This window comes from Podarcis tiliguerta (genome assembly GCF_965153285.1).
Source record: "Podarcis tiliguerta genome assembly, chromosome: 4".
In the NCBI taxonomy this organism is placed as follows: Eukaryota; Metazoa; Chordata; class Lepidosauria; order Squamata; family Lacertidae; genus Podarcis; species Podarcis tiliguerta.
The window spans coordinates 61636762-61661394 of NC_139537.1; the positions used below are offsets into that span (position 1 = coordinate 61636762).

General features: G+C 43.4%; 1 protein-coding gene across 10 annotated transcripts in view; it reads left to right on the plus strand.

Annotated features, from left to right (window-relative positions):
- The window catches only part of LOC310677106 (uncharacterized protein), a 332640-nt gene that overhangs the window by 116414 nt on the left and 191593 nt on the right, over positions 1 to 24633 (plus strand). For all 10 annotated transcript variants that reach the window (XR_014510919.1, XM_083439493.1, XM_083439496.1 and 7 more), the window contains one exon: positions 4197 to 4318. Coding sequence is in view for 9 of the 10 variants with exons in the window: in XM_083439493.1 (XP_083295619.1) it covers positions 4197 to 4318 (122 nt within the window). In the remaining variant the exon portion in view is untranslated. The remainder of the gene's footprint in view (positions 1 to 4196; positions 4319 to 24633) is intronic.

A 24633-nucleotide genomic window follows, 5' to 3' on the forward strand; every position in this document is an offset into this window, starting at 1 on the left:
TATAAAAAAGAAATGGAAAGAATTCGGAGAAGCCACAGCAAATGGCATCATCCAACAGCAAGTAAATGAAAGGTAGCTTGCTAGCCAGGTTACTACATACAGTACCTGCCTCATATTTTAAATTTAAAACAGCACTGTCTGTAATTGATGGGTAATTGTTCCAAGGCGATAGGCTGGGAGTGCCCCAAATGGCATGCTTCAGAGAACACATGAGGGACATCTGGACATTGAAAATTGTAACACAAGAGCCAACAATGTGCTGCAGTGGTCTGAATGAATCTGCATATTGGGCAGATGGTAAAAAGGTGACCCATGCCAGAAATGCCAGCCTAGGCCCATGTGGATAAACAGTGACAAATTAGAGGCATGTATAAACTGAGTGGTGACATCTTTATGCACTCTGGCAAATATTACCTGTAGGTTTAAAAAGCAGCAGAGAGTCTTGTGGCACCTTAAAAGACTAAGAGATTTATGGCGACATTAGCTTTCATGGACTGGACAATGCTTCATCAGATGAATGAAGTGTTATCATCAGTTGGAAAAGATATCACTAGAGGGACTCGAAAACTAAAACTAATCCAGAATGCAGCAGCTAGACTGATGACTGGGAGTAGCCGCTAGGACCATATAACACCAGTTCTAAAGGACCTTCGCTGGCTCCCAGTATGTTTCCGAGCACAATTCAAAGTGTTGGCCTGACCTTTAAAGTCCTAAATGGCCTTGGCCCAGTATACCTGAAGGAGCATCTCCCATAGTTCAGCCCAGACACTGAAGTCCTTCTCCGAGGATCTTCTGGTGGTTCCCTCACTGTGAGAAGTGAAGTTGCAGGGAAGCAGGCAGAGGGCCTCATTGGTGCCCGCCTGTGGAATGCGCTTTCATTAGATGTCAAGGAGATAAAGAACGACACAACTTTTAGAAGACATCTGAAGGCAGCCCTGCATCAGGCAGTTTTTAATGTATGATATTTTATTGCATTTTTATATATTCTGGAAGCTGCCCAGAGTAGTTGGGGAAACGCAGCCGGATGGGCGGGGTATATTTATTAGACCCAAATGAAGCAGAACGCCTCATGCAGTTTCCTCTCAAGGAACAGGGGTGAGATCTCATATGACTGAGATTGTACTACAGGCTTGGGTTGCCTCTAAAAGGTTGCCTCTGAACTCTTCATCTTCAGCATCCCAGCAACTCACCCTTTGAGCAATGCAGGCTTTGCCAGTTGCCATTCAGGGCTGAATGGGAATTTCTTTACTACACTGATTGGCTTTGGGCATACTCCCCCCTGCCCGTGCACCATACTTCTCTGAATTCAGTTGGATTGTGGTGGGTTTGGGTTTTGATCTGGCTGCATGGTGTGGGCAGGTAAGTGGTTTAAGACACTGCTTCTCAAGCTATTTGATGTGACGGACCAGCATTCCCCCCCCCCCCGCCGCCCGTGTGCCCACCCAACCCGTTGTGTCCCACCCAACCCGGGCTGTGGTAGAATCACTGCAGACTGGAAGCCAATGGCAGATCCTCCGAGTGTCCCTATTTTCCAGGGATGTCCCTGATTTAGAGAAGCTGTCCCAGTTTCTGTTTTGTTCCTGGAATGTCCTACTTTTCCTTAGTTTGTCCCTGTTTTCATTGGGGAAATGTTGGAGGGTATGGAGTTATTTGACCCCCGAGCTGTCTGAAGGCAATCCTGTATAGGGATGTTTTATGTTTTATTATATTTTTATATACGTTGGAAGCTTCCCAGAGTGGCAACCTAGTAAGATGTGTGGGGTATAAATAGTAAAATGATCATTATGGAATGGGACGTCCCTATTTTCATCAGATAAATGTTGGAGGGTATGCAATGACTTGCAGTCCAGCAACAGTCCATGGACTGCCACTTTGAGTACCACTTAATTAGAGCATGGTCAACAACTTGAGGCATGCTGGGTGCAGACCTATTGTTGACTGGCTTGTGGGACCTCTTGGTCTGGTGCTTTCAGGGCCTGGCATATGCCACCTGCTGAGAACTGAGCAATGTGGGGGGTGGCACTGATCAAGTCACACACCCCTGGCTTGCCTTTACAGGAAGTGCATAGTTGCCTCCCATCATGCCACCTTGGGAAGATTGGCCCTTTGCTGCAGTCAGGAGTTTTTCTGCTTGCCTGGGTGGGTATTATCTGTCTGCATTTGTTGTGTGAGATTGTCTCAAGATCTTCCTTGTTATGCTTCTATAAACATAACCTTTTAACCAGTGCTTTTCTTCTAGAAAAAAACGGTGCTGTTACATCATACCGTTGAGTATCCCCAGAAAAAAGCACTGCTTTTACCAATTCCTGTTCTCAACTCCTTGTTCAGGGTGTGAGGCAAGGAGTCCTCAAACCTATTTTTATGTTACATAAACACATGGATGCAACAAAAATAACTGAAAAACTCTGGTAGGAGTCCCCACCACCAGAGCACGAGGTGCCTTTTCTCAATTGATAGGACCCCAGCTAAGGTATTTCACATCCTTTGCCCAAGGGATGCTTGCTACATGGTTGAAAACCCCTGGGCAGCATCCTGTGTGTTGGTCCCCCACATCCCACCCTCAGGCACTTGCCTCTTTCTTTCTTTTGTCTTATGCAGAATACAAATTAGCAAATGAAATGGAGACCTCTTTCTTTTCTCTCCATTTCTAGTTATGCTTGCTGTGTGTGGTAGTTATAGCATATTTCTTTAGAACTACACCGTGTAACAATGTCAGGAGAGAAAAGCCACTCTGAAATGTTAAAAGGACTACAGTGTGCCAAAAATGTGCCAAGTGAATATCTGTTCTGTAGGAGGGCGAGGGGGGAATTAATTGGTAGCCTGTTTCTCAAACAGGTTTTTGTGACACCCCGTCTCTATTCCACACACGATGTGTGCATAATATTTTATGACTGGAGCACTGCATAGATTTACATAATGTGTTTTTAAGCGAAAGAGCTGCCGAGGCACTGATGACAATACCTTGCGATTATATCTTCTCTTGCTGTCAATTATTCTTAAAGTATTCCAATGCGTGAAGCTTTAGGTCAATATAATGAATTTCAAAGTGACAACCAGGTACGACGAAGCATTATCGCTGCGGGGGGCTTAGAAAAAGGGAGTATTTTTCCTTTTGCCCTTTTCCTCCTCCTAAAAGGAGTGTTCCTCTAATCGTCATTTTCTCTTAGGAGAGTCCTTTATGCACATTTAATGTGGAATCACGATGGAAATCTTTACAAGTCCATGGGCTCTCATCTTCCACTTTGGTGGATAACGATGAAGGGAGGAGGAACTTGAGTTTAATTTTTAATAAGACACGAACACAATGAAACGAGAAGCTAGAGGCGAGAGTTGCTTACAAGTATTTGATAAGATAGATTTTAGTCTCATCATGTACAGTGGCAGTAAATGTCACTTGGTGTGTATTTTCCCCAGGATTTTATTGTACACACACATATTTGACTCTATTAACAGGAAACATGGTGCTTAGTTGTTTTCAGCTTAAGAATAATTTTATTTATTCATACACTCTCAGGAACCACATAGGTGTGCTATGCGAACATGAATACAGAAGCTCAGAGAAAGGAAGATGCAATTTTCTTGGGGCATGCTACTTCATATATATCTGACAAGGTCAATGCAATGCATTTCTAAGTGACAATTTAGTGGGTTCATGTGTGTATTTGGGGTTTTTAATAGTGTTATGAGTTGGGGGGGGTGGGCTGTATGCTGAGACCTGATACTTGCCCCCCCCCCCTCTAATTCTTGGAATAGCCAAGCTAGCTTCCTGGTAAGTTGATGGGCCATTAAGGGAAACAAAGGAAGGGACTCTGTTAGAGACAGCAAATGGGTGGGGCTTCATGGATAGTTATAAGGACAAAGTCAGAGTTGAGAGTAGAGAGTTTGAAGTGGTGTGAGCTAGAAGCAAAGCAGCAAGCTGGGAGTGGAGAGAGACAGAGTCTTGTTTGATTTCTGTTTGAGTCCAAGGCTGTGGCTTATGAGGGAAGCAAGACCCTCTTGGGGTGTTAATGTTGTGAACCCCTCCATTGTAGGCTAAGGTTATATATGTGCATAAATAAACCATAAAGACATCGCAGTCTCTGCTGTACTGCACCGCTCTGAGGGATGGCATGCAACAATATTATTTATGCTGCATGATACAAATTACTTCATTGGCATTTTAAATTCAGTTTATATTGTGTGTGTTTCTTACACAGAAACCCAGCGTTGATGGAGGCCTTGTATTCCAACCTCCTGCTTGATGCAAGAAACCTGAAGCAAGAACAGCCTGAGCAGCCTCTTCCTGAACCTCACCAAAGTGAAGTCCACTCTTGCCCAGGTAATTGTTTCCATTGTTGAACTATGCTCACTGCTAAAATTTTTCCTAAATTTCAAGTCAAGTCTACCCTCCTGTAATTCTAAGAAATCTAGCCCTAGACTACAGAGATCAAACCTTTGCCCTTCTAGGGCAGAGGGCCTTCTCGGTAGTGGCGCCCGCCCTGTGGAACGCCCTCCCATCAGATGTCAAAGCGATAAACAACTACCTGACATTCAGAAGACATCTGAAGGCAGACCTGTTCAGGGAAGTTTTTAATATGTGACATTTTAGTGTATTTTTCATCTTTGTTGGAAGCCGCCCAGAGTGGCTGGGGAAACCCAGCCAGATGGGCGGGGTACAAATAATAAATTATTATTATTATTATTATTATTATTATTATTATTATTATTATTACATTATTTCAAGTATTTGAAGAGTGCTTTCATGCACATCCTCATTCTTTTTTTCCTCCAGGCTAAGCATACTCAGTATACTTGAGCATCTCTGTTCTCCTCCTCCTCTTCCAAAACTGTTCTAATTTTGTCACATCCTTCTTAAAGTGCAGTGGCCAGAACTGGACACAAGACACAGGACTCTAGCTAATGCAGAATAAAGTGGTTCCATTACAGTACTTCCCATGACTTGAAAACTGCATCTAAAATTGCACTAGCCTATCTTTTTACAGCTACAAGACACTGCTGATTCATGTTCAGCTTGTGACTGAATGCAATCCCAAGATCCTTTTCACATATACTACTGTCAAGCCAGGTATACAAGGTGTACAACAGCTCTGTTTGTGGGCCAAAAAACAATGTGAACTGGAATGATGCTCCCAGAGTCTAAGCACTTTTCCAACACTGTTTTCCAACCAGCTGTCAAGCCATCTGATGGTGTTATCAGCTAGCCCTCATTTAAGTTGCTAGTTAACCAAAATATCATAGGCAATCTGGGCAAATGCTCTGATAAAATGAAGAAAAATGACATCCACAGCATTCCCACAATCCCATGTGAGTAACTTGATAAAAAAGAGAGAGAAACCATTGGCCTTGTAGGGCTTCTTCATTGACAAATCCACACTGGCTTCTCCCAATCACTGCCTTGTTATCAATATACTTGCAGATGGAAAGCTTCATAATCTGTTTTGGTATCTTCCCTGTATCGACTGCCCTGTATTTTCCTGGATCTTCCTTTTGGGATATTGGGATATTTTTGCTGTCTGCAGTCCTGGGACCCTCTGCTCATTCTCCAGACGTCTTTATAGATGATAGGCTGTGGTTTTGAGAACGTATCTCTGGGGAATTATTTTTGAAATGAAAACAACAATAACATGCCTTAAATCAGAGGTTGTCAATGTGATCCCCTCCAGGCATTTGTTCAACTCCATCTCCCATAAGCCCATCCAGCATGGGATGATGGGAATTGTAATCCTACAACACCTGGAGTTTTAGACCAATACACTGGCTACCACTGCCTATACTAAAGTTCTCAGGTATTGTTAAACATAGGAAGCTGCTCTATACAAAGTCAGATGAGTGGATACCCAGCTCAATATTGTCTACACTGATTGGCAGCTGCCTTCCAGAGTTTCAATATCTGGGGATCCTGGGAACGGAAATTGTGGCCTTCTGAATGCAAAACATTTGCTCACCAACTAAGCAATGCTTTCAGAACAGTGGATTTAAGCCACCCCATGATTTGGCATGGGAAAATACATTTTCAAAAAGGGTGTAAAATCGTGCCCATTTTTATGCTCAAGCATACACCTTATGGCCTCAGTAATCATACTGCATTTTCTTAACCCAAACCCGGCATAATAGTGATGTTAATGAGAGCAGAGCAGCTGCACCTATTTATACTGTTCTCCTCCTTCTAATGTTAGGCTAAAATTATTTGTCTGATAAAAGTGCACATTCATACTGCAGAAGTTACAGTTAAATGAGTATTAACTGCCTGTTCCCTTGTGGGAGGCTTGTTTGGTATTCTCTCTACATCCCAAATTGGCAACAATCTCCATGAAAGGCACTGAGATCTTCATTCGCATGGTTTTGAGAAAGCTGAAAAGAAGCTCTCAGAGTTTAGCACGAGCAACCCCTTCCCGGTTACCTCACAGAGTGTTTGGGTATCTGTGGCTGCTACGCTTCATCAAAGCAGCTTTTCATATACACCAAGAACTGACAGGAGTTCTTTGTCGGGGACAGCATCCTTGCTTACCTGAATCATGAGTAGGGAGGATGGAGAAATTTTGCAAAAATCAAACATGAATGTGAGCTCTGCAGCAGCTTGCTCATTTGCCTACCAGGTGAGCATCAGTGATCTTTATTGATACTGGTTTAAAAAATCCACACAAAATTAATGGCACTGTTTTTGAACCCAGTACTCTGTTCGTTGTCATTGTTTTGGAGTTGCTGTCAGATCAGCTCTGCAAAAAATGTGTATTCCTCTGAACTCTGCTCCACTGAGGTGATGCTGGTAGGCGTTAAAATTCAGTGCTGTTTCTTATCCTGCTTCCCTACCTATAAAGCCCTCTATTACATGATGGGGGGGGAGGGAGGGAGGGGTTAATGGGTGTAAGCTAGTAATGTTTAATAGTAGTAGCTTCAATAGGAAATGCATTTTAAAAGAAAGAATGATTCTCTGAGCTTTTCAGAACCATTGTTGTACAAAAAGGTGTGTCAGCTTCACTGTTGCAAAACACCAAGGAACAATCCAGCCAGCACAGTTCACCAAGGCTCTGCATCATTTTATTGTGTGTTTGTGTGGGGTGTGGGGAACGTAACCACAACCATGTACTTTGTGTCCTTCCTTTCACTACCATCAGTGAGCATCATCCCGTCCATCACGCCTGCTGGAACACACACACAAAAATGACCAATTTAAAAAATACTGCTGTTCTCTCTGCATTTTGCAGCAATTGCCCTTGCGAACTTTTCTTCTGCATGTGGCCATTCACAGCTATGAAAAAGGATGGTTATGGGAGATGGCTGGATTTGTTATTGTGTTTCAGCGGAGTCCTCCCCACCCACCCACAAGGATGTCTTGCTGATGATCTGTGTCATTTACACACAGACAATTGTTTTAAATCTTTTGTCTCCCCACCCCATGTAAATAAATCTGAAAGTAAAACTGCCTGGGCGCTATGGCTACTTGATGATGGCCAATGAATAACAATAGCAGTACTGCAAATAGGGGAATATATAGGGATGTAATGGCATCTGTTTTGTAGCAGCTGATCACGCCATCGCCAGGGGAATAGAAAACAACACTCTTATTTTCACAAATCATCGTACCAGGGCTGATCATATGAATTTAACAAAATGCAAACCACAGTGGATCAAGTTTGAATAATGATATTGCGATCGAAAGATGAACAGGTACAGAGAGCAGTGGGCTACATCCCTAATCACGAGTCACTTTAAAGGGGAGGGGGCTGCTCTCTAAACAGAATTCCAGCTATTAAAAAAATTCCATTTGTATGCAGTGTGACAAGCTTTTGAACTGTGTGGTTATACACATTCCTTCATGGTGTGAAGCCATCTTGCCCTTCTCCAAGGGAGAGGGTTGCAGCTCATTGAATGCAACTACCATAGTCCATAATGGGCCAATGCACAAAGGCTGCCATGGACAGGGTCAGCCCAAGACATTTTGCTGCCTGAGGCAACGGATAAGATGGTGCCCACCTCATTCCATATATAGGAGCTGAGTAGTTTAGGATGTGAAGAAAGAGCTCATGTGCCATACCCAACCTAGTCATACAATAGAGAGGAGCGCTGGCTTGAGCCCAGGATCTGCCACCTGACGTGGTTGCCTCACTCTGCCTAATGATAGAGCCAACCCTGGCGGCTAAAAATAGCTGCCTGTGTCAACTCCTCACTCCTCTCCCCATAATGTTCAGGCAGGCAGGATGTTGCTTCCCTGCAGAAGTTGCTCATCAGGAGAATGATTAAGCGGAAACTATTCAAGGGGGAAAGTTGAGAACTTGATATTGGGTTGCTGTTTCGTATCTCAGAGCTCTTCACGTCTTTCCTTTCATAACAGAATAAATGTATGTAAGGGATTGGGACTGTGCCAGATGGTCCCATCAGTAATGGCAAGCACTCCACTGGCCCTGACACCTACATCAGCAAAGGCCTGCTGTGCACATACAGCTCTATGTACATAGGTGCTGCGCATGAGCAAAACTCTGAATGTGCAGGATTCCCATTTGCATCAAGTATGCATGTGCCTGCAGCTGTATGTATGAAGGAAAGGTCCCATTTTCAGAGCTTTGACTATGCAAGGAGATTGGAGACAGGCCAAAATCCTGCTTCATCCCTCTACTACGTGCTCACTATATATATGAAGGAAGTCTGGCGGGCCTCTCCAAGCTGAGTGAGTGGGTGGTAAAATGGCAAAGGCAATTCACACTAGAGAAAGAATTATGGAAGTAATATTGGAATGAATGAAATGGAGGACATGCTATTAAATGGTGAAGAAAGCTGGGTCACTATCCCAACATCATTTAACCTTTGAGAATCAAATGGGCTGCTGTGGGTTAAAAAAATCTTATTTTCATCCAGCTATGTTTTAATGGGCTTATTAACATTTGACATATTTTGCATAACGTTCACATTATACCCTTGAAACCACTGATAGCGGCTGTTTTGGGGCAGCAAGAGGTAGAGAATTGGAACCCATAGCAACAGCCCAAATTTTGTCTGCATTGCAGGCAATTCAACTTCTAGTGTTATTTATAATATAGGCTGTTTCTAATTACAAAATAAACAGTAATAGGAGCTCTGGGGCTATTTTGTTGCAGTAAGAAACAAAGTAATCTGCATAATATCTAGAACCTTGCCTTCAATTGAAGCCATAACCATGAAAAAGGGTTAGGCTGGTACCTTTGGTATAAACCTCAATAGAAAATGCATTAAAATAGTCTCTGACATCATCTGACTTCTCCAGCAAAGATGGGGGGGGGGGATCCACCTTATTCTTGCAAGAGAGAATTCACACGAACAGAAAAAGATATAGAAGAGCATTAAAACTGAAAGGACAAAAATATAGCAGCCATTTCACTAGATTTTCATGGAATTTAAAAACCTTCAGAGAAATAGTGGGAGGAACCAGCTAGGGAGCCCCCAATGGAAAAAGGCTCAGGGCCAGAGAATTGATGGTGGGACACCAATGAGTGGCCAGGAAGAGAAGACTGGGGGGAGAAGGTGTTGGAAGCTGAAGAGGCAACAGGGTTTAGTGAGCAGGGGGAGACTGTGGCAGAGAGAAGTCCAGAATCAGGAGCAGAAGCTGAAGCAGGAAAGGAGGGAGGTCAACCGGCAGAGATGAGTCTGGCTGGTGAATAAGCACAGGTTGCTTGCTGCGACAAGCTCCACTCCCCCCTGGTCTCCCAGAACCAGGAGAGACATGAAGGAGGTGGAGGAGAAGTTACATGCAGGTGCAGTCTCAGATTGCTTGGGGGAAACACTGGACAGGAGGAGAGTTAGGAACCTGGGAGAAGGCAGGGGCCTTCAGTCTCAGCAACTGCTTTATGGGGGCGAGACCTGCCAGAGAGGAATTGCTGTGCTCATTAGGCCTGACACTCCTGTGCAGACCCTGTTTTTGCTAATAAAGAGTTAACTCTGACTCACTCAGTGTGATTTACTGCTGCCTGTCTCCTGTCAGGATATTTGTTGTGCCTGCCATTTTTATTGTCTCATGTTAACTATGGCAACATTATAAACATACATCAGGGCAAGGCTTCTAATGTATGCATGCCCCCATCAGCTCTAAAGGGCATCTATTAGAAAGGAGTGCACATGGGTAAGGTGTGTGATGGCATCACCAACCGAAGCTATGCATTTCAACATGTGCCTAGGCTTATTTCAAATTTTGAAGAGAAAATGGCTGCCGCTGCCCTCTCTTGCCTATGCACATTCATTTTTACACTGGAAAACTTGCTGGAAAATCAAGTGATTTCATGCATCAAGCATGCATGACCATCTCTGAACATCTCCAGTGGTGGGGGGGTGATGGTTTTGTTTCTGATGGATTTGGATGGTGGGAGACAAGGTGGACTGAGTGAGCTTTTAATTAGTCTAATGGGGTTTATGCTTTTCACATTCCCTTTGCCTTGAGCGTTCAGCATGGGTCAGCCTGCAAATCAAATCAAGTATGAGTCTTGGGATAATGCTTCCCTTTCCACTGTTTTCACATGCATGTCCAGTTTTCATTGAATATGTCACTTTGATATGCCCTAGTGATTATTCGGGTTAGAAACAGTTTGCCCTTGTGTAGCTGTTAGTCTATCTGATTTCAGCATTCTTACTAAGTTCACTGCTTGGTCACACACTACAGTTACATAGCATTGTCTAATTATTGCTGTTACTGAGCTTCTGAAAATATTGGTCCCATAACTTTGGTCTGGTCCTTGCTTCCATATGGCAAATTAGGAACTGCTGTGTTCTGAATTGCTGATTTAGTGCTCCTTATGCATATCTAGGCTGAGCTTTCATGTTTATTTAGTGATTTTGGTTGGAAACACTGTGAAATTGATTTAGCATGAAATAAAAGGAAGGCGGGAGATAGTAACACACATACTATTTTAAAATGCTCAAGTTTTCTTGTACCATTACTCAGCTAAGGAAAGGCAAAGGAATTTGCATGTTGTTCAACTTTAGACACCCTGCTTAAAGCCAAAACTTTTTATATATGGGTAAATGCAACAACAACATAAATACAGTCATACCTCGGGTTGAAGTAGCTTCGGGATAAGTATTTTCGAGTTGCGTGCTGGAAGTAATGGAGCATATTACTTCTGGGTTTCGCTGCTCCTGCATGCACAGACGGTCAAAATGATGTCACGCGCATGTGCAGAAGCAGTGAATCGCGACCCGCGCATGCGCAGACGTGCGGATGCGGGTTGCATTCGCTTCTGGATATGAACGGGGCTCCGGAACGGATCCCATTCACATCCAGAGGTACCACTGTACTTACAAATCCCCTAAATGGTAGCGCATATGGTGCTCACCACCACTAAAAGGGAAATGTTCTGTGCCTGTCTATGCATATTACATAGAAGGGAGAGCAGGCACTCAAAATGAAATGTAGTTCCTTTTTTATCAATAGTTTATTAGGGTATTCACACTATTACAATAAAACAGTGCAGCCCTTGTTCCCTCCCCCTCCTGGCTCCACTCCCTCCTCCTTCCCTCATGGCTCTTTTTGTTGTTGTTATAGCATTTTCATTTCTGATGTTCCATTGTTTGGTGTGATATCACATCCTCAAACAAGAGTTTGGATAAATGGATATCAGTACTCTGCTTGCGTCCCTGATGCACAACCAGCCGTGTTTTGTGTAAAATGGAAGCTTTACTTCTCATTCTATAATTTCTTCTCTGGTGCAATGATTACATCAAAGACTAATACACTGCAATTATCAGTACTCAGTTATGTAATACTTTCAGTGTACAGTGGTACCTCAGGTTAAGAACGTAATTCGTTCCGGAGGTCCGTACTTAACCTGAAACTGTTCTTAACCTGAGGTACCACTTTAGCTAATGGGGCCTCCTGCTGCTGCTGCAGCACCACCGGAGCACGATTTCTGTTCTCATCCTGAAGCAAAGTTCTTAACCCGAGGTTTTATTTCTGGGTTAGCGGAGTCTGTAACCTGAAGCGTATGTAACCTAAAGTGTATGTAACCCGAGGTTCCACTGTATAAACTTCCTTGTGTTTCTGGGCCTCTATAGGTGATATATTTCTATTTAAAATGTGGGGATATTTTTCATTCACTTGCTGTTCACACTTCAGAACTGTTCTTCAGGCTTCTTTCTGTTTCAAAGACGTTGTCTTTTCCAAGCACTGGGAGTTTCATATTGAGGAAAATAAGGATTCTTCTGATTCATGGGTGTCTTGGAAGGGGCGCAGGGAGAATTTGCTCCTCCCCGAGTGATCGATAATCCCTAAATGGGGGCCATTTATTCTTAATCTCTGCTTCCTGTTTCTTAACCAGTTACTGTTCCACAAGAAGACCACTCCTAGCTATATCCCCATCCCATGCCTGCTGATCCTACCCAAGAGTCTTTGGTGAGGTACTTTGTGGAAAGCTTTTGGATTGTCCAAGTAGACATTTTTTAGTGGATCACTTCTTTATGTGTGTTGACCCTCTCAAAGAATTCTAAAAGGTTAATGAGACAGGGCTTACTATTGCAGAAGCCATGTTTGTTCTACTTCAGCAAAACTTGGTTTTTCTATCTGCTTGATAATTCTGTCTCTGACAATACTTTCCACCAGTTTTCCTCAAACTGACATTAAGCTAACTGTCATGAACTGGCAGGACAGTGGGGAGGAGGAAGATGATCCTGGCAAGGGATGTAGCCATGACAGGCATACCTGGGCAAGCTGGTGATGGAGGAGAGGTTGGTGTAGAAGATACTCATGGGGCAACAGAGGGGGGTCAGTGCACAGGAAGCAGAGCATCAGGGCCAATAATAATAATAATAATAATAATAATAATAATAATAATAATTTATTATTTGTACCCTGCCCATCTGGCTGGGTTTCCCCAGCCACTCTGGGCGGCTTCCATAGAAACCAAAAATACACTAAAATATCACACATTAAAAACTTCCCTGCCTTAAGATGTCTTCTGAATGTCAGGTAATTGTTTATCGCTTTGACATCTGATGGGAGGGCGTACCACAGGGTGGGCGCCACTACCGAGAAGGCCCTCTGCCTGGTTCCCTGTAGCTTTGCTTCTCGCGATGAGGGAACCGCCAGAAGGCCCTCGGTGCTGGACCTCAGCGTCCGGGCAGAACGATGGGGGTGGAGACGCTCCTTCAGGTATACTGGGCTGAGGCCGTTTAGGGCTTTAAAGGTCAACACCAGCACTTTGAATTGTGCTCGGAAACGTACTGGGAGCCAATGTAGGTCTTTCAAGACCGGTGTTATGTGGTCTCGGTGGCCGCCCCCAGTCACCAGTCTAGCTGCCGCATTCTGGATTAGTTGTAGTTTCCAAGTCACCTTCAAAGGTAGCCCCACGTAGAGCGCATTGCAGTAGTCCAAGCGGGAGATAACTAGAGCATGCACCACTCTGGCGAGACAGTCCGCAGGCAGGTAGAGTCTCAGCCTCCGTACCAGGTGGAATTGGTAGACAGCTGCCCTGGATACAGAATTGACCTGCACCTCCATGGACAGCTGTGAGTCCAAAATGACTCCCAGGCTGCGCACCTGGTCCTTCAGGGGCACAGTTACCCTATTCAGGACCAGGGAGTCCTCCACACCAGCCGCCCCCTGTCCCCCAAAAACAGTACTTCTGTCTTGTCAGGATTCAACCTCAATCCATTAGCCGCCATCCATCCTCCAACCGCCTCCAGGCACTCACACAGGACCTTCACCGCCTTCACTGGTTCTGATTTAAAAGAGAGGTAGAGCTGGGTATCATCTGCATATTGATGGACACCCAGTCCAAACCCCCTGATGATCGCTCCCAGCGGCTTCATATAGATGTTAAAAAGGATGAGGGAGAGGACGGAACCCTGAGGCACCCCACAAGTGAGGGCCCAGGGGTCTGAACACTCATCCCCCACCCACTTTCTGAACACGGCCCAGGAGGAAGGAGCGAAACCACTGTATAACAGTGCCCCCAGCTCCCAGCCCCTCTAGACGGTCCAGAAGGATGTTATGGTCGATTGTATCAAAGGCCGCTGAGAGATCCAGCAGAACTAGGAAACAGCACTCACCTTTGTCCCTAGCTAGCCGGAGATCATCAACCAGTGTGACCAAGGCAGTTTCAGTCCAGTTCAGTCCAGAACCAGAGGGGCCTGTTTTTCCAAATACAGTGGGCTCTGAGGCATAAGAAGCAATGGGAGGCATGCTCTAGGAGGCTATGACAGGCAAGAGCCCACAGCCCAGCTCCCTAGCTGGCCAGGTGGGGCTCACCTGGAGGAGGCTTGGAACATGTGAGAACCACATGCTTCATCAAGCCCAGATGTTCCAATCAGCATGCAAGGTATATAAGGGAAGCAGAGCTGAGGTGCTGTGTCTGGTCAACTTCCCACATTGGTTGGGCCATGGCTTGGATGTTCCAGGGAGCTCTTGGGAACTCTGCTTGTTTGGGACTGACCTCCAGATGCCCTGATCCTGGGATGGGCTGCAGAGGTGGGAACCTGGTTTGACTGGACTTTGCACCTGTAGGCCTACCTGCTGCTGGACTATGCACTACCATCTGCTGTGGGATTGTGTACACCAGGGAGACTTGCTGCCATGTACCTGCGGTTTCAGGACACTAACTTACCTGTAGTTTTCTTTAAAAAATGTGTGTTACATTGACTACTTTTCAGTTCTCAGGTACAGAAAGAAATATTAGGGACTAGTTACATATTTCTATTAGCAGATCAGCAGCAGGAAAACAAGGTCCATAGTGTCAATGAAGTTTTATATAAAGCAGATATGTCTTGATGTAAACATGGTGCTGCTCACTTGAATATCATGCCAAGAGGAAGTGGAATATAATCACTGTCTTATTAGGAAGATTTCTGGCATGCAGAATTTCTTCCCTGTCCTATTTGAATATAATGAAATGGGACACATTTGTAAGAGATCATGTGGGAGGCAAGGTTAAATGAGAACATTTTAGGTGGATGTGATTTGCTATAGCTGTTGATTAAATATACCAGCAATGCAGTGTTATAAATATAGCTGTAGGCCTTTTCTGCACTCCAAACAAGTTATTAAACTGTGAAATGGAGGTTCAAAAAAAGAAGAGTAGTAATGATTTTGAAATGTTGCTTACACTCAAAAAATGTGCTTGGCCGAATAGAATCCTAGAGTTTAGGAAGGCCTGGGACTAACAAGGCTTGTAAATCCCATAAGTGCAAATGGGCAGTTCAAAAAGTTGGCTTAGGCCAGACAGTTAAATGAAAATTGAATTTATTTATTAATGGGAATTAATAAATATATTTATGAACAAAAAAAAAACTGACTTCCCTTGACATCTCTGAAAGTGCATGTAGTCCTGTAAAAAAAGCCTGACTAATTAATCCTGCTTGATATGACTCTGTAGGAATATTTATAAAAGTACAGGAGGTCTCAGACTGATAGTGAGTGGGTAACAGCACTGATTTGTAGTTAAAAAGCTGGATAGGTATTTTAAAAAGCCTCTGCATATGGTTCAAAATACATTGACCTTTAGTGAGAAGTGAGAAGAGTGAGAAGTTCTACTTCTATTCATTCCCTCCATTATTAAGACCTGCTACTTACCCTGACACTCTGTCCATTGCAGTTACATCTGATTACAGCAACAACAACATGAAGAGCCTTTCAGGATCACCCTATCATTGGGTAGAGAGAGGTGGCTGCCTCAGGCAGCAGATGTTGGATGCTGTCCCATTCACCGATGTTTACGTAAAATTCACCAGACAGCCTAGTTGGAAGATGCCACTGTGAAAGTAGGAAAGAGGCCTCGGTCCTCTTATGCCACTTCTTTGCACCACTGCCTTGCAGAGTTGGCCAGCTGTGTTAAGCACCAATGCACACATTGTGCACAGGGTTCCAAGGATGTTGCCCAATATGCACACTTAAAGGTAAAGGTAAAGGGACCCCTGACCATTAGTCATGACTGACTCTGGGGTTGCGGCGCTCATCTCGCTTTATTGGCCGAGGGAGCCGGCGTACAGCTTCCGGGTCATGTGGCCAGGATGACTAAGCCGCTTCTGGCAAACCAGAGCAGCGCACAGAAACACCATTTACCTTCCCGCCGGAGCGGTACCTATTTATCTACTTGCACTTTGACGTGCTATCGAACTGCTAGGTTGGCAGAAGCTGGGGCCGAGCAATGGGAGCTCACCCCGTCGCGGGGATTCGAACCTCCGACCTTCTGATCGGCAAGTCCTAGGCTCTGTGGTTTAACCCACAGCGCCACCCGCATCTCCAATATGCACACTTACTTGGGAGTAAATCTCATGGAGCTTGGGAGGACTTCCAAGCAAGGATCGCATTGCAGTAGTTGCACTAGTGGCTCACCAAGTGGCTGCCCTGGTTGAAACATGGGTGATGGCTAAAATATATGTTATAATAGCATTTCCCCATGCAATGTATCCAAATCCATCTGGTAATCAACTTTACTTCTAAAATACGACACTAGAGAATAAACACATAGTCTGACTGCAGGGAGACCACAACAAGGCAGCAAAGCATGGGTGGCCTGAAAGCATTGGGTATCTAATTTGATTTTAAGTGAAGGTAAAGTGGCCAAAGGGTAAAAAGTGGATTGAAAGGACCTTTTCCTAAAAAAAATACCCAGCTCTAGTTCCACATCATGCTGTTTGCAGGTCAAACTCGTTGAACTGAAGCTGTTTAGTTCTGCAGCAAGGCTAGAGCAATATAGCCCAAATAAAATGCATTTACAGAGGCATCCCAAGTGTGGGAGTGGAGAGTGGCCTGGAAAATCTACGGCCACACTTTTCCTTAGCAGCCCAGGGCAGAGGGCAAGCAGCATTTGTGCTTTACCATTAAGTCAGCTCCGGTCCAAGCCCCCATTACCCCTCCCTCTGGGAATGGCACAATTTTACATGCAGAGAACCCAGAGCTGGGTCTGCCTCTACCCTTATAATGACACATTTGGAAGGCTTGTGATTGTTCCTGTGGTAGGAACATGGTCAGTGGTAGCCTTCTACCTCCCACACTTTCCATGGACACAGTCGGATCTCTGCTGGATGGGCACCTTGCCTGTCTTCTTATGCCCCCCCAACTGCAAATATCAGGGAGCTAGGATTGCTTGTCACTCAGCCCTCAATTCCCTTCAATTTGCATTTAAAGGCGAACCTACTTTAATCCACGCTTTCTGAAGCAAGAACAGAAATCCTTGGGAAGTAACACCAGCTAGATTTTGTTGTGCAGTTCTTCAGCTAAGGAATGTGTACAAAGTACAGTGGTACTTCGGGTTAAGTACTTAATTCGTTCCAGAGGTCCGTACTTAACCTGAAACTGTTCTTAACCTGAAGCACCACTTTAGCTAATGGGGCCTCCTGCTGCTGCCGCACCGCCGGAGCACAATTTCTGTTCTCATCCTGAAGCAATGTTTTTAACCCTAGGTAATATTTCTGGGTTAGTGGAGTCTGTAACCTGAAGCGTATGTAACCTGAAGGGTATGTAACCCGAGGTACCACTGTAGTAGTAATACTATACTAGGGTAAGGTCTGCATTAAAAAATTCACATATTAGTGGAAATGATGGTCAAAAATGTATTATTTCATCAGAAATTGGTTTGTAAAAATGTCTGTGGTAGACATAATAGCTTAGGAAAATTAGGGGGAAATTAAAATGTTGATGAATTTTCATGGGGACTTTAAAAAATAAATAAATCAGTGCTGTGAAAATGTGAAGACTGGGAAAAATGAGAACATGATAGATTTGCCTGACTCTGCCTGCAGTTCTGTACACACTAGGAGTAAGTCTCAGTACAGTGAAGTCAGTGCAGCTTATATATGTGTTGACTTGCGTAGGGTTACTCTGTATGTGTAGCATTATGTTATCATGGGAAGTGTGTTTTATATTTCTCATACTGATAACAGATTTCAACTAGTAATCAAGAAGAAAAATTCCCTTTTCTGCTATGTTTGTAAAAAACCAAAAATAAATAAAGCACTCTGTAGGGTGTTTACATTTTAGAATAAATTGAAAAGCATTTGCTTAAACCTCCACAAATCAAAACAGTTGTCACTTCGACTGAATAGACTGGCAGAAGAGTTTTTACTTCCTCCTTATAATTAAGAAGCCACTATATGATACCATGTTGCAGCCTGGAAAACTGTGCTGTTTTTTTTCACTTGACTAAATGGTAGCTTTATACAGTTTTATATATTAAAGGGACAAATTGCAGTGACATAAAAACTGCTGCAACTGTGCGTTAGAAGCAAGTCTGCAATCTTTTAATGTAACGATGATTTCCATTACCATTAATATTAACATTTAATGTTTATTGTCTTCACTATTTTATGCATTAGTCTGAAAACCTTACCTAGTGTTCACTGCAGGCATGACTAGGCATTGTGGATGAAACTCAACATTTATTTCTAATTTTTCTTGTTCATCTACAATTGCATATCAGCAAACCTACAACAAAGCTCATTTGTATTGGTACAAAAGCTGCCTCATAAAATCTAATTTCTAAATAGATAGGGATTTTCTATTGTAATTGCCAGCTGCTGGCAATGAAAGAGTATCAGGGATTGCTTACTCATGAGTAGACACCTTACTCTGGGCCCTTGTTAATTTATTTAAGATCACAGGGCAGTTTAAAATATAAAAACAGAAAAATGCATACCACAGTAACAAAGATACATACCATAACAACAAACAAAAACAATACCCCCCATTCAGTTTATTAGGCCATAGATTGTATAATTTGCCTAAAGTCTAGGAGAAAACAAATGTTTTTTCCTGGCACCTATGTAATGTAATGTGTCATCCCTCTTTGGCCATGACCAGAAGCTTCTGGTGCTTTTGAGGTCAAGGTGTGGTGGACTCCACCTACTCCTCTGACATTTCCAGAGGTTCTTCCTTGGGTATCAACAGAGAGGGCCCCTCAAGGAGATCCTAAGCATTGGAGTCAGAGATCCTGCCTGCTCCTCAAGGTGTCCAGTTTGTCTCCTGAGGATTCTGTGGCTGGCACCATATCAGAACTAGACATGATAGCTAATTCACAATTTTCTGGTAATGTCATTGAATGACTCATTGATACCGGGGGGATATTAGGAGCAAAGTAAATTATTCTTTATTAGTCTAAATGGAGTTGCATCGGTTAGCAGAGTAATTAGTTTCTAAACAATGGGTTTTTTCTTCTTCTTTTAAGCCATGCTGTCTGATCTGGAAGCTTTATTCCACAATTCTGGATGTGTGGTACTGCAAGGCTGTTAGAAGGAAAAGATACCCTGTGGGCTTTAGCCAGTGGTTGCTTTGCCATAGTGGAAAGTGCTTCTGCTCTCGCAAGATGGACACCCCCTTTTCACGAATCAGTCACTGAACGTGACTTTTTCTTGCAGGTAAAGTCGATGTGACACTGTAGGTGTGTGGTTGTATGTTAAATGCATTTTTTCTTGACAAAGCCAGCCAGGGGCTGCATTTGTATCAGAGCAATGGCACAGGGTGTGTGTGGCATTAACCATTTCCCCATATACCATGTCCTCAATTTATGCCTTTTTGTAAACTGCTCTGGGGTGTTCTCTCCCCACTCCCTCCGCTATCAAGTGGTGTTTGGATTTTACGAAATAAAACAAATGCCTGATCCCAAGCACACTCCAGGACACAGTCCTGCTGAGCCCTGCCCGCAATTAAACCCTCATTAGGAGCAGTAGCCTTGGTTGTGAAAGATATTTTATTAAGAGCCAAACATATATAACTAAATAGAAGTCAATTGAATTTTTCAGTTCCTCTATCATCCATGTAATCCATCTTGCTTAAAAATGCAGTTAAATGTTTATTTGAACCTATTGAACCCTATTAAATGTTACATCTTCATTTAGGAAGACCATCCTTGACTGAATTAAACTGTTTCCATCCCTGATTAGCTGATTAAGAGACAAGGAAGAGAAATACACTCCTCCAGGAAGCCTCTTTATTGAGCATTCATCCTGAGTTGCTTGTTTGCTGGCAGGTTATATGACAATGAACATCCATCCTGAATTGATTGCCTGGTGCTGATATGCTTTTTCAATAATCTTTCATTCATCTCACACTTTTCAATGAATTTACCTATCACTTTCCTAACAGCAAAGCACTGATGGATTTATTGTGCTGCGGTAAGATAGTGCTTTAAATCCATTTCAAACTGAAAAATTAAATGCAAATTTTTGGTATGCACCTGAAAGTCTCCCACTAAATACTGACTATCTCATGAAAATTTATCAGAATCTCAGTACCAATTTCTCCAATTAAACACATTTTTCTTTGCAATTTTGCCTTCTAAATATTTTTGCAATTTCCCCGATATTCTGTATGCTACTTTCAGTGATATACGGCATTTGTATGCACACTCCCCCCCCCCCCCCATATTTGCATTTTTGTACCCATTGCTGGCTGGAGAACTACAATGCAAAATTCAGAGAACTGTGAATTTTTAAGGACAGCTGTGTTTAGGTTCACATAGTGTTTAAGAAAGTGTGAGATTTGAATTTCTACCCTATTCCCACAACCTAAGAATTCACTTGCCCTTAATGCATTTCATATATTGCTATTGTTGTTGTTACAAGTTCCCCAGAACAGTTTCCATATACTCAACAAAACGGTGAGGTTTTGCTCTGTTGTATAACACAAAATGGCAAATCTCTAACATGTGTCTCAGCCTTAAAACATTGGCTTTTAGCTTTTTTTCTACATTGAGTGAGTGGTGGTGGTCTTGGGCTCATTAAGGACTAAGGGTTGGTTTGTTCTTTTGACGATCCAGTTTTGAGCATCTAATCCAAGATCACAAAGGCATTTGAGAAATTAGCACACTCCAAGACCCAGTATTTGTACCTTGATAATAAGGGCATCCATTTAGAATTTATAATGAAGATGTGAATAAAGCATAACTGAAAGCTTTTTATATTCAACAAACAGGCTAAGCTGATGCAAGTATATTAAAAAAAAAAAAAAAACCACCACATAAAGCTAGAGAAAAGAATCTCATTCTGCTCAGTGATTTTCAAATCACGCAAATTATCTGTCTTATTTGTGAAGTGCTAATAATCCAGGAAACCCAGAGGGAAGGGGGAGAGGGCTGAAGAAGAAAAATCAATTCTACCAGCTAATTTTCCCACTAATCAGACAGTTCATCCATTTTTAAAATATTTTTTATTTTTTTCTTACAAAAGATGCTGCCTTGATTTGAAATTTGTGGCAACTGTTAGAGTGGGTTTTCCTATGGACACAAACTTCAACGCCAGCAGCCTTCTGTTGCCTTTCAAGGTCACTTGAAGGAATATGAATCTGTTCAAACTGGGCACTATGTTTCTATCTGTATGCTTATTACCATTTAATTATACATTCTGCCCTCTAACGGATAATTAAAACTGTTTCAAAGCTTTTAGCTGTCACAAGATTTGTTTTCGTAAACAGAAGCTTTGCGGCACTTCCTTGAGCGCTTTCCTTTTCAGACACCACATAAAGAGGCAAATCAATGTAATCTTGGAGGAATGCTCACTGGCAGAACCAATCGCTTCCTGTGTCCTCCTCATGCGGTGGCAATTTAAATGTTTTGGGCTCCCAGCAGAGATAGCCACCATGGTGCAAGGCTTTGTACAGCCAAGAAAGAAAGAAAGAAAGAAAGCACTGCTCTGGAAAAAAACATTTTATATTGCAAAGGAGACGTTGGATCTCAAGGAGCAAATCCTCCTCAGATTGGCTTGGGGCTTTTGTGATTCCCCAGCTACCTCACCCCAAACTGAGCAAAGTCACAAGGTCTGTGAGCAAACCAATGGGTCTAGAAAGGGGTTGACTTGCCACCCAACAGTACTCCTTCTCCAGCAAGCACCCAGCCCCAAAACACACTACCACCTTCTCCAAGGCACTGTACATTTAGAGCTGCATCATACCACTTTAGTTTCATCCTGTATTGCAGGTCCTGCATTGAGCAGGGGCTGGGAGGGGAGGACCTCCAAGATCTATTCCAACTCTATTATTCTATGCTGAGTTTCCTCAGCCACTCTGGGCGGCTTCCAATCAAATGTTAAAAACAATACAGCATTAAATATTAAAAACTTCCCTAAACAGGGCTGCCTTCAGATGTCTTTTAAAGAGAAGATAGCTGCTTATTTCCTTCACATCTGAAGGGAGGGTGTTCCACAGGGTGGGTGCCACTACCGAGAAGGCCCTCTGTCTGGTTCCCTATAGCCTCACTTCTCGCAATGAGGGAACCGCCAGAAGGCCCTCGGCGCTGGATCTCAGTGTCTGGGCTGGACGATGGGGGTGGAGACGCTCCTTCAGGTATACAGGACCGAGGCCGTTTAGGGCTTTATAGGTCAGCACCAACACTTTGAATTGTGCTCGGAAACTTACTGGGAGCCAATGCAGATCTCTCAGGGCCGGTGTGCTTAAGTACTCGCAAGCACTCCTGATTCATTGTGGCTGCTACAACTGCCCAACAACGCTTCCCCATCCTAGCAGCTCCTAGCTATTCCTGTACCAGTAGCAGCAGCCTTCTAACTAACGCAACCTCTCGATCTCTGGCATCACACCTCTGTTGTTGTTGTTGCTGTTGGAAGTCTGGCAGATATTCCATTTATGCTTGGAAGATTTTTCCTCACATAAGTTCTGTAGCTGAGGGAAGTACATTCCACCCACTCAGACTGCAGATCTGACACTGAAATGGAAAACTGCCACATCTTCTTTTTTTAAAAAAAACAACACGTTTTATTTTCATCATTCTCAGCAACACAGCCACTTTGCAGTGGCGTTCAACGTACAGAAATGTAGGTACAGATGTATTTAAGCTCATTTAAAACTTGCAAATTGATTACTTGGAAAATGTTATAGTTTGCAAAATGGAAACATTAGGAGTCTAGTGTATTTTTAAAAGTTGGGAAGTGCCTATGCATTCTAACAGCAAAATAATTTGAAGCCATTACTGTCACAACTTATAGTTCTTCCTCATCTGTTTCATTTTCAATTAAGTTGAATGCATACAAAAGTTTGAATTAAATTTCAGTGCCAGCTGAAAAAAAGGCATCCCAGCTGGGAATGGGGAAGTATGTCTGCCCCAATTCCAGAATGGCTCTTGTCTTTCAGAAGAGTCTCTCAACTATTTCCTGGTCATCCCCCCAAAACGATGTAGCAATTAGTTCCCATGGCAACATACCAGCCATAGTTTATTTATCAAAGAATGTGCTGGGCCAGCAGTCCATCTGCCCTATTAAGAATTTCTTTCTAACTCCCAGCCTCAAAACAATAGTATTTGATGATCATTCCCCATGCATGTATCTTGACATGATGCAGACCTGCCAAACGCATGGTTTGTGTAAACCAAGACCTGCACAGGGAAATGGCAGACCTGGCCATTGTAATCTGCATGTGCCCAGCAGCTCAAAGCACCCTGCTGCAACCATGTAAACAGCAATTACTGTATAGTCGATGTGATTTAGAGACACTCTTCCAAACAAATAGCACAGTATAGAGGAGCTCAGAATGAATACAGGCCTGACTGTATCATTGCAATGAATCTTGCTAATGTAAAAATTTGATGCAATGGATGCTCCTTTACCAAGCTTCTTTAAACATGCATCCAGCCTTATCTGTAAATGTAAAATTAAAATATTTTTCTGTTCTGCTGTGTGTCGCCCCCTTCCCCACACCCCCGCAAATTTGTTCAGCCCTTTCTGAGCATTAGGCCAGGTTTGGGGTGTTCATGGGTCCATCTTCGCTGCTGGAGGTTCAGGTAGCCTCAGTGGCTAGGACTGCCTTTTGCCAGCTGCTGAGGTGAAGGTGAAGGGACCCCTGACCATTAGGTCCAGTTGTGACCAACTGTGGGGTTGCGGCGCTCATCTCGCTTTATCGGCCAAGGGAGCTGGCATACAGCTTCTGGGTCATGTGGCCAGCATGGCTAAGCCGCTTCTGGCAAACCAGAGCAGTGCACGGAAATGCCATTTACCTTCCTGCCAGAGCGGTACCTATTTATCTACTTGTACTTTGACGTGCTTTCAAACTGCTAAGTAGGCAGGAGCAGGAACCAAGCAACGGGAGCTCACCCCGTTGCAGGGATTCGAACCGCTGACCTTCTGATCAGCAAATCCTAGGCTCTGTGGTTTAACCCACAGCGCCACCTGGTACACTAACTACGTGATTCATGAAATGGTAAGAATCAGTTCTTACAATGCACTTTACGTGGGGCTACTGTTGGGCCTGGTTCAGACGTACCTGCTGGGTCAAAATGCTGCAGCTAGACTGGTGGTGAAGATAAGCAACCAACAGCACATAACCCTGGTTCTTAAAACCTTGCATTAGCTACCCAAATGCTACCAGGCCATGTGCATGGTTATTGTATTAATTTACAAGGCTCTTAGCAACTGGCAGTCAGTGTACCTTAAGGAACACCTTGTGCCTTATATCCATGTCTGACCACTGAGGTCTTTCAGGGAGTCCCTGTGAATCATGCTCCATGGCTCACATTCATCAGCAGCCATGCATTCTGGACCTTCGTGCCTTCCAGCTTTGTGGAACTCCCTTCCAGTTCACACCAGATTTTGAGTAAGCTAATGTTATGGTTAGTTTTCACTGATTTTATCTTTCACACTTTTTTTGCAACCTTATTATACACCACTCACAAACTATGGTGTTAAGCGGTATATAAATTATGAAGTAAATGAAGTGAAATAAAAGTATGCAATGTTGCTTAG